The sequence below is a fragment of the Ochotona princeps genome, chromosome 1 (genome assembly GCF_030435755.1).
Source record: "Ochotona princeps isolate mOchPri1 chromosome 1, mOchPri1.hap1, whole genome shotgun sequence".
NCBI classification, from domain to species: domain Eukaryota; kingdom Metazoa; phylum Chordata; class Mammalia; order Lagomorpha; family Ochotonidae; genus Ochotona; species Ochotona princeps.
This window is the reverse complement of record NC_080832.1, coordinates 21696272-21707477: the sequence shown is the minus strand read 5'-3', so window position 1 is coordinate 21707477 and position 11206 is coordinate 21696272. Positions and strand designations below refer to the sequence as shown.

The 11206-nt window shown below is 43.0% G+C and overlaps 1 protein-coding gene across 8 annotated transcripts in view; it reads right to left on the bottom strand.

Moving 5' to 3' along the window:
- Positions 1-548: 548 nt before the first annotated feature.
- HIVEP2 (HIVEP zinc finger 2) overlaps positions 549-11206 on the bottom strand; it is a 191847-nt gene continuing 181189 nt past the window's right edge. For all 8 annotated transcript variants that reach the window (XM_058669217.1, XM_058669441.1, XM_058669284.1 and 5 more), the window contains 3 exons: positions 10544-10645; positions 8909-9804; positions 549-3015 (listed from right to left, as the gene is read on the bottom strand). In XM_058669217.1, the coding sequence (XP_058525200.1) occupies positions 2194-3015; positions 8909-9804; positions 10544-10645 (1820 nt within the window). In that variant the 3' untranslated portion in view covers positions 549-2193. The remainder of the gene's footprint in view (positions 3016-8908; positions 9805-10543; positions 10646-11206) is intronic.

Below are 11206 nucleotides of genomic sequence, written 5' to 3'. Positions count from 1 at the left end.
CTCATAAGGTGAAGTAGGTGAGGCATAAACGCACCGGTGTGAGATTTTCACAGTGGAAATACTGATCCATTTGGACCTTTCATGAGCTTTTTATTATTTAAAAGGTTTCAGTCTCTGTAATGGACGAAATTAGTGGTTTGTGGATATTTTACAGTCTATTTTGATGTCTTACTTTCTCTCCTGAGCAAAAGTCAAGCAGCTGTTCCTGCAGTAGAATTTTAAATATTTGTGAGACAGGAGCGGTCAGGCAGAAGCCAGAGTGATGCTTTTCTTCATTCATGACTTTTCAGACACAGGACAGTTAATTCTAGGCTCAAATCTGAGCGATCCATTTCCAGGACTCACTCTGCAATAATCCCATCCTGCTGCAGTCAGGTGAGCTAAGGAGGCGATGCCTGTTTTCTCCCCTGTTCCCCGCATCCATACCCAGCATAGCTCAAGACACGCAGAACAACTGAAACCACAGAGGCAAGGTTGTACCATCAGCGTTTCTTTAGAAACCAAATTGGAAAAACTGGGAAATTAGACACATAAGAACTGAACACCTCAAGTATGTAATTGTATATTTATTTCTCTTTTTAAAGAACACTCCTTAATGTAATTCAATATACAAACTTGGTTTCACAGAATTATAATCCACTATATAGCACAAAGATAACCCAGATTGTGTGTGTGCGTGTGTGTGCACATGTTGTTTTACCCCCTGTGCTCTCCTCACACTTCTAGCCCCACAAAGGCGCTTCCCCTGCTCACCCTAACCACCAGCCATTTGGAGTGTTACATGCAAACAACACTGTCCTCCCAGGAGTTTTTCTCCTCACAATGCCTCTTTCCCCCGTTCCCCCTGAGACAGCCAGGAGCAAGACACACTTCCCTCCAACACAAGGGGAGGGTGACTCACCCAGCACTGGTGTTCACCCTCTTACCACATGGGTGGGCTGATGGGAAGAGAGGGGAGCAGACCTCCAGCACCCTTCCCTGCTTCCATACCCACCCCTCTGAGTTGACGTGCGACCCCTCTGTGGAGCCTCCAGTCCAGTAACCATCTTGTGCAAACAAAAAACCAAAGAACCTTCTAAGCCCAGGTCACCTCTATTGGCAGCGCCCCGCACTGCCTGCCAAGCCACCGGGCCGGCCGATAACCAAGCTCTACACAGTCCCATGTGCTCCGTCACCTTAATTTTTAAAGACACCCTAGCATAGGTCTGTGGCAACCTCCTGTCCAACTGAGTTACATAAAATTGTACCAGTGATGCACTTGTACATATTTACATGGGGCGGAATGTTTTCCCATATTTTTAGATGAGTATATAGATCCACATGTTCACATAAGACCAAATACTTTTTTTAATATTATTTATAACTGATTTATAAAGCTTTGAAAAAACTCACAATAGCACATCGTTTAATGCTTTACGGTACTATCAGTTTAAAAACACAACCAGCACTTAAGTTATGGTCAATCCAGCAAACAAGAGACAAAAAATTTACAAGAGTTAAGAACTGACTGATACACCCTTTATCTTTTTTTTTTTAAACTAATGCGTAAGTGCAGAATAAGATACTCTAGTTTAAATATCTTGTTTACAATGTACATTTTTTGTTCTAGCTACGCAACAGTAAATCCCATGCTTCACATAGAAAAGCAATCCACAACATTAAGAAAAAATGTACAATTTATGAAACAAAGTAAATAAATATTAGTATTACAGAATCAGAGCTGTACATAAAAGCTGTTCAGTTTTAATCATATAAAAATATGTTTTAGTGCAACCTCACATATATATTGATGCTGTTTCGCTTTACATCATTTAGATCCAAGTGTCCAAAAAAGGAAAGAAATTACATTTATTACAAAGCAGATACACAAATTCTAAAATATGTACAAATTACTGCTAAAAAATGCTTATAAGAATATAAGCAAAGTAAAGAAAAGGCACAACATCTGTACAATTTTAAAAGTACCAGACCCAATAGGTTAATTTCAAATTTTGTTTTGGTCAGGCTCATGATGACTTGTTAATTTACCTAATTCTTTTGATATAACAAAAGTATATATAATAGCAAACTACTGTAACTTAGGACAGGCATGCTATAAAGTTGATTACCTCTATTTCTAGAAAAACAAAAAATAAAACAAAAACAAAAACAAAATGGGAAAAGGCGGAAGTGAAAGTTTCCATGCATGTTAGATCAATGGAGTGGAGTTTTCTCTGAACAAGGTTCTTCGCCCTCTGTGCTTGAAGACAACCCCTTGCTGCTGAGGGAGTCTGACCGTTTCTCGCCCACACAAGTCTTGCTGTAAAACGTGGAGTGAGCTAACGCAGTCTGTGATGTCCCAAAAGTGTCCTTTTCACCAGCATGCAAGTCAGGGTGGGGAGCTGAGGTACAGGGCTGACCTGACTCAGGTCCGCTAAAGTGTCTAATGCTAACTTGTGCACTCTCCGGGGGTTTCTGCAGGGGCTCCTGCCCTCGTGCTGGCTGGTCGGCCCCAAGCAGAGCTGCCTCTTCTGTGGCAATCCGGAGAGAGGCGATGGCTTTTGTACAAGTCTGGATATTCTCCTCCTGTTCCCGCTCGGTGGCATTCAGGCTGTCTTCCGAAGTGCTCTGTTTCATCAGTAGCCGAGGAGAAGACGGAGTGCTAGGTAGACCAGACGGCTGCAGTGCCTGAGGAGCTCGTTTCTCGTGCCGTTTGGAAAGCATGTAGGGATCGTTCGCAAAGGACTCACCTGGAGCTCCTTTCTTTCCCTCAGAGCCCTCCACGGGCAGAGGCAATGTGGGTGGAGGATGTAAACCAGAAAGGGCCGGCGGCACGGAGTGAACCATTTGGATCCCACCAACTGGCACCATGGGGATAGGAGCTCGTACTTGTTGCTGAGAGTGAAGTGGAAGATGACTGAAGACATAGTCATTAGGAGCCTCAGGGAAAAGGCTAGAGCCTTGATGTTCGTAAGCACCTTCTTGGTCTCCATAGAGACTGAAGTAAGGAATCTGAGGTAATCCTCTTCTTAAATTCTGCATGGGAGACACAGAGACACCAAGCTCAGACTCCATAGGTCTCACTATTTCACTCACTCCCACTACCAAGGAAAGATTTGGTACTCAACTATATTTCAAGTTTTCATTTTTCACGACAAGTATGTGGCCCAGGTGAGAGTGTCCACAGCCAGTATCCACCTCCTGCTGCCATCACAGATGCCTGGAATGCACACCCAGGGAGGCAGCTCTGATGGCTCCCATGACGGGTTCATGACATCCCCAGAGGAAACCTGGACAGAGCCCCTGGGTCCCAGGGCCAGGCAGTCCCAGGATCGGAGGGCATCTTAGGAGTGAAGCTGTGGATGGGAGCTCTCTGGGCCTGGATCCTTCTCTGACTATTGCCTCCCTCACTGTCTGCCTCTCAAATAAACACAATTTATAAAAAACTATTTTGTGTTAGTTTTTCAAAAGAAATGAAGCCAATGACTCATGCGGTTACTCTTACTTTTCTTAAAAAAAAAACATTGGGGACAGAAAATACAGAACATGAGAGAGAAAGGGAGAAATAAGAGAGGGAGAAAGAGATCTTCCACCTGCTGATTCAACCCCAAATGACTGGACCAAGCTGAGACCAGGAGCCCAGTGCTCCATCTGCAGCTCCCAGGAGGAGGGTGGAACCCAAGGTTTGGGCCATTAGCTATAGCCTCCCCACGTGCATTATCATGCAGCTAGATAGGAAGTGAAATATCAGGGATTCCAAAGAGCCTCATTCTACAGCATACAGGCCTGAAAGCAACTCCTCACCCAACGCACCACTACAACAGTCCTGTCACTTTTGTTTTCAAACAGCATAGTGAAAGTATTCTGTGCACTTCTTAATAGATAGAGACATAGTTCACATTGTGAGCAAATGAAAACAACAGCTAAGTACCAGGAAAAGTTTACTGAGCAAAAGTCACATACACTAATAATAAATTTTCAAATTCAATAGGAAGTGAAAAGATTGACATCTGTCTATGTACTGGGTAGATTTTACTTCTTTTTCCTAAAAATTGCCATTTTGGGGGAACTTAAAATAAGATGGCTAAAACTTGTCAAATATGGCAATAATACAGGAGTGAGACAAAAAGGTTCTAACTCAATTCAGATATTTGACTTTCAAAACTCAAGTTATGTTCTATATCATTTAGGATTTATCCAGTTCAATTTAAGACTGTGACACTGGTTGAGAAATGGTAAGCCATGCATTCTGTCTGCACTCTGGGCCGTGATCGGTCCTGACCCTTCCCTGAGATGTACCTTTTTCTGTAAACAGAAAAGAGACACAGGGAAAGAGAGATCAGTTCTCCATCCACTAGTTCACTTTGGCCTGGCTGGGCCAGGGTAAAGCTAAAGAGCCAGGAGATCCATCTGGGTCTCCTACGTGAGTGGCAGGGAACCAAGCACTTGGGCCATCTTCTGCTACTTTTCTCAGGCCATTAGCAGGGAGCTGGATTAAAAATGGAGCAGCTGGGACTTGAACTGGTGCCCATATGGATGCCAACACCACAGGACATGACTTTGCCTGTCGTGCCACAAGGCTGGCCCATATACCATTTTCAAGCTAGAAACAAAGGTAATGGTATAATCACTATGATTTCTAAGATAACAAAGGTGGGACTCTTATGGTTGCACATCTACACAATCTCTTACACTAGCTCTAATTTAGAGGAGGAAAAAGGCACATTTTCTTCATCAAATATCAGTTAAGGTGGAAGGACTGTAATGGATACAACAACAATCCTGGACAAGACTCAAATAAATGTACTTCCAAGGGAAGTCTTTAGCTTTCAGCTGCTGTTCTCTGGTGGCACATGTCCAATCAGCTTGAGATCTCCAGGGGAAACAGAGGCAGAGTCAACAAAAGGCAACAGGAGAGACATGTCACACAACAAATCCCTGACTCCAGGTTGACAGAGGGGGTGATCCACTGCCTTCTATAGCTAAATATTGTTTTACTAACCAAAGAGTCAGGTTGAGAACTCTGTGGATCAATAACACAATGACTACAACCACAGAGGAAACGGTACATGGAGAACTTCTAGCTTGTCTTCACTCTCATGGCCCCGGGTTCCTCTCATCATTTCCACAAGCTTTTTTCTCTCATTTATCCCATGGTCACTTTTCAAATAAGGTAGAAATAAATTTTCTCTACTTGCATTATTTCTCCATTTGCAATCCTATTGCTTTGTAATTTGGACGTTAACTTGGTAAACAAATTCCCATCTTACTTGAAGCTCAATAAGAAAAATCTTTGGAAAAATGAGTAATAAATTAAAGTGTGAATTATGAATTCCTACATACATATCAGGCTGCATCCGCAGCCAGATATGCATGCATTCCGAGTTTCAGATATATGAGGTTGCTTCAGAAGTTCATGGAAAATGGAACTGAAAGACACATTATTCTGGTGCAAAAAAATTTTAAAGTTCATGCATGAAGGGTTTTTTTAAAAATTCATAAAAAGTATCTGAAGTGAAGAAAAATCTACTCATGAATTTCTAAATTTTGGTGCTAAAATAAATTTACCTTTCAATGTCAATTTCATGAACTTTTGGAAACTGCCTTTTTTTACCCCAAGACGGTGTCAGCAGGGTCTTCAGAAGCCAATGGGGAGTCAGTGCAGTGAACCGATGCGTGGGTCTGAGTCCTTGCTCTGGCTCCTAACTTCAGCTAACTACGAATGTTGTTCCTGGGAGACACTGATGATGACCCAAGTAAGTAGGTTCCTGTCGCCCATCTGGGGGCCTCTTGGACTGAGTTCCCAGAATCTGGCTGGGGCCTCAGCCAAGCCTCAATAGTGGTAATTTGGGGAGTGAACCACCAAACAGAAACTGTCACTTTTTGCCCCTCAAAGGGAGAGAGAGAGAAAGGAAGGGAGGGAGGAAGAATGAAAGGAGAAAGAAAGAATAGGTAAGGTGAGAAATCATTATTTTATTGACTCCCATATTCATATGAAGTAGATCCTCAAAATTATTTACTTAGTGAATGAAGCAAGGACTCTGGACTTCATGTTCTACACAGCAATCTAAACTAACTAGGGGCCAACTGGGCAGAAATGGCAAAGCAGTAGGAGGCCTAGTGATTGCATCTTGCCTCTCCCCAGACCTGCTCTCTCCAAGTTGAGCTGGGAGATGGGTATGCCACGCAGGGCTTCAAGCATGTTCATAACAGTCACTGTCCTATGGGCCCTCTGTCACTATTAAGCAAAGAGACAAAGTATTGTTACCAGAATTTATATCAAAAAGACTATTCGAAATTATTCCCATTTTATAGCTTCATATATGTTTCAGAGAAGACAAAGCCTTCATCCTACACAATAATAACCAGGAGGAATACCTTACAGAGTTTGTCAGTGGCATCTTGATCTGATCACAAAAAACTTAGCCACACGTAGCGAAAATGAAAATCCTCTGCTAAACCTCTAAATCAAAGAAAGTCCCCCACGAGAAGTATCTGGGACCCTGGGTCTTATTTTCCTAGAGGATACCATAGTCTATCCTTTGAATCATGAAAACAGTGCAGTAGGTAATACATTCTCCATAGGGAACTAAACTGGGAAACAAACCAAAGGCTTCATCAAAGCTGAAGTTTAACACAGGTAAGCTGGTATTCAAAACAAACAAAAATAGTGGCCAATGTAGTGGCTTAGCAACATAATCTTCCCCCTGCAGTGCTAGCATCCGACATGGGCATCATTTTGAGTCTCACTGCTCCACTTCCAGATCCCTGCCTGTGGCCTGGAAAAGCATCAGAAGATGGCCCAAGTCCTTGGGCCCTTGCACCCATTCAGGAGACCTGAGAAAAGCCCCAGGCTCCTGGTTTTGGATAGGCTCTGCTCCAGCTGTTGTGATCATTTAGGGAGTGAACCAGGAGACAGATCATTTCTCTCTCTCTCTCTGTAAATCTGCATCCCAGATAAAAAATAAACAAAAATCTAAAACATTAATTCAACTTTGTTGGAAAGGCAGATTTTACAGAAAGAAGGAGATAAAGATCTGTTTGCTGGTTCACTTTCCAAATGGTCACAACAGATGGAGCTGAGTCAATCTGAACCCAGGAACCAGGAGCTCCTTTCAGGTCTCCTACACGGGTGCAGGGGTCCAAGGCTTTGGGTCATCCTCCACTGCCTTCCCAGGCCACAAGCAGGGAGCTGGATGGAAAATAGAGCAGCCAAGACACAAACTGGCACCCATACGGAATGCTGGCACTTGCAGGTGGAGGATTAGGCAATTGTTGCATGGTTCTGGCCTCCCAAGTCTGCAAAAAAGTAAAAACAAAAATAATAACCTTTTTCCCTCCCCCTCAAAAAAACTAGAAAACTAGTACAAACTCAGGAACTAATATAGTCATTTTCTAGCAACAACTTTCTGGGTGTATACATAAACAACAAATGCACGTGTTCTGTGTGGACTATGGGGTCCTCTCATCCATTGACGGTGTGTTTACATGAGGGGAGTGGCTGCACTCAGTCTGACTGGCCAGGGCTGGAGCGGGAGCTGAAGAGTGGGTGGAAAGACCATCTCAGCAGGCTCACCAGCACCAAGGTATTTGACTTTCACTGTAGACTCAGGTTTCTGCAGTCTGTGGGATCTACTTCTCTATGCTATGATGCCATGACCTGTACAGGAGCCCTCCTTTCTACTTTTGCAAGACATAAGACTATGGAAATGTGCCTCATTTCCTTAGCTTGGTAATTAATTTTCTTGGCAAAGAGGTTACTTCCGGATTTGCTATGTACATTGCTGCGGGATGTGCATCAGCATGATGAAGTTGGTATCGGGCTTGGGGAAAGGGAGTGGTGGAGGAGAATAAGAGGAGTGGAATGCAACAGGGAGCTTGCCTCCAGTTTAAAGGTGATAACCTGAGCGTATGACTCAGGGCCCTGGAAGGTGATGGGAGGGAGAGTGAGGGCAGTGACAAGCCTGAGTTCAGACCAGGCAAATCTGCCCTTGGTTGACGCACAGGACAGAAATCCAGAGCAAAGACAGTGCAACAAAGAGACACAGGAAACAAACCAAGATACAAACAAAAAACACAGTGAAAACCAAAGGACTCCAAAGATATCATTTTCTGTCTACATTAAGTGCCTGATTTATTTTTATTCACTTTTTAAAATCCTACACAAATTTAAGAGACATCACAATCTACTGTGCCATACAATGAGGTAGGGCAAGACTGGCATTATACCTACTTTTAAGTGTAATCCACAATCACTATTGATGTCATCTTAATTTATAACGAAAGAAAGCTATATAGAAATCCCTTCAGTGATGCTCTTTTAGCTTGTCTAACTTCTCATCTCCTTGGGCCCATGCTCTTACTTAAAAAGGGCACCGAGCAGTGACAACAGCCAGAAAAGTAGACATGTTCATGCCATTGATGTATGAACACTGTCAAGCATCACTCCCTCCTCTCCTGGTCCCTGATGTTTCACGTGTCCATCTACCATGGGCAAAGTAGAGACTCTACAAACTTACGAAAATCCAGGCTGGATCAGAATCCATTCCTGGAACAGAGTATCTTTAACTGACACCTGGATGTCATCGGGGGTTATCTGAATGTACAGTCAAGCCATTCTAAAATCTTCACCACTTGTAACTCACACAAAGGTCTCAGCTCATGTCTACAATTAGCTAAGCTTCAAAAGGCTTAGGATGGCCTCACCATTTGCTGACTGTCATAAATTCTGTGCTGGGGGGTAATACCACAGCAGTGTTACTGACAACAGCATGAAACAAAAACGTCTCCTTGCTTTATTTTCTGTACCTGAGTTCAATCCTCCACTAAGAGTTTCCCAATTTATAGCAGATTACACCCTAGTGTGGTATTGTAAGGATCCAATATGGTTTGATTTACATGTTATAGAGAAAAAATGAATTATACTTACAGGAGGCCCCAGTATAATTGGCTCTGCTTGCAAGTACTGCCCCACGGACAATGGTGGGTTATGGTATAAAGCCCTTCTGGGAGATGGTGCTCTGATGGTGCTCAGGTATCTTCTCTCTCGTCTAGGGGACAGGTCTCTTCTTGCCGTGATGTCTTTCCCAGGAGACACAGGTCTCCTTGGGGACAAATGTCTTCTGGGTGACATGTCTCTTTGGGACATCTCTCTTCTCAATGCAGCTTCCTTTCTTGGTGACAGATGTCTCATGGGTGACAGATCTCTCCTCGGGGATAAATGTCTCCTGGGTGATAAATCTCCTTTGGGTATCAGATACCTCTTTGGTGAATTATCTCGGCAGGGCGAAGAGTCATAGCCTGGTGAGGAATGGCGGCTTGAGGGCGAGAAGTCCCTCGGAGATGAGCTTGGCTCTGAAGACAACATGCCTTCCTCATCCATACCACTAGGGATGTCTAACCTGTCTTTGTCTGGTTCTGAGTCTGTGCTTTTGCTCTGAAACAGCCTCTGGTATTCTGTCATCTGAGTATCTTCAATTGAGTCACTGGGGGTCATAAGTTGAGTAACCTGAATACTTGGCAAAGTCACCAAGTAACTGATCAATGAAGAATGTCCCAGGGAACTATCCGAAGGAACCCCATGGGCCATGGCACCAACGTTCACGGGCAAGGAGGAGAATCTCGGAGGCTGAGGACTAGTGCTTCTTGATCTCGTTTTTGGTGTCAGATCTCCCTGGTCATCAAAGTCATCATCATCTTCATCGTCATCATCATTATCATCTCCATCTTCACCGTCTGACTCCTCAGCGTCTGAGAACTGGTGGTCAGTTGAAATGCTGGACATGCTATGCTTCTCAGATGCTTTGTGCAAATCTTCCATATTTTCTGAAATAGGTGGACAAAGATAACAAAGGTCAATATCCAACTGACAATTGACAAGGTTGGGAGCCTATTTAGGCCCCATCTCTTTGCGAAAGCTCCTCTTATCCCACCAGTCGCTGGAGACGGTTACACCTCTGAACTCCTACAAGTCTTGTCAAGCATTTCTTTGGCCTGCATTCGTTCAGACTTTTGTGAATCCATTTGGTTTCGCTGTCACCCTGCCATTCAGAATAGAACCTGCTACACCAGACACCATACCACTCATAGAAAACCCTCACAAATGGGTATGAACAGTTCAAAATGATTCAACAATTTAGCTCTCTCCAGGTTCAGGCACAAGGTTATGTGGAAGAGGTGCATCCTGGGAAGTCTGGCCTTGGTTTCTCCACTGTAGCTTCCTATTCTTTTTCTTTTTCCTACCAGGTTTCCCAGCAATCTATTAAAATGCTCTTCAAAGTTCCAAATTTCATAACCTTAAATCACTCTCACAAAGCGTAAACAACTGTATTCCTTTCATAGTTGCAAAAAGAATAAAGCCTTCTCCCTCCCCCACCCTAGCCATAGTCACAACTGAAATGCTTTCATTTCTCTTTAGCAGGTTTCAAGTAATCCAATGCATCAAATTCATTTTCTATATTTATGCAATCAGTTTTTCAATAACAGGAAAATTTATTCTATCACCCCCAGCCACAAAGCTTCAATGTGTACAAGGAGGAGCTGAGTACACTAAATTGGCATATACCTGCTTCCTCAGTTTCGGTATCCTCCACAGATGTCATTGAGACTCCTAATTCCAGGCATTTTTTCATGTGTGCTTTAGATTTCATATGCTTTGTTAGGTTTCCTGGAAAAGATAAGTCAAAGCAGAGAGAAATTTACTGGTTACTAAAATACAATGTTCGTTTCAAAATTATCTTGGGGGTGAAATAGACTTGTTTTTATATACCATTCTTTGTTTCAAGTTCAAGAACAATTTGATTTCTGAAGATATAAATTGTTGAGTGTTGTGCACAAACTCAAGTTTCTCTATTCTTATACAGGCTTGTGTCTTCTCCAGAGTAACAGGACTGAGTATCTCAGACTGTCTTTTCCTGAGAAAGGTTCCAATGGGCCAGGCGTCTGGGACTCTCCATCAGCAAGGCAACACAGCCTGGGTCACACAGTATTGAGAACTTTCAGAAGTAAATATTCTCAACATATCCCTCCTGTGTTGCCTTTCAGGCATTGATATTTCCTCCAAGCATCAAAAGGGGGGGGTACATAAGCTAATATGAACGTCAACCTTTCAATGAATTCAAAGTCTTGAATTCAGGAAATATTGTTCCCAGTATTAACTATTTGTCTGGCACATGTCAGCAAACTTTTAGCAATACTTAATCTTATTTATAAACAAACCCCTATCTTT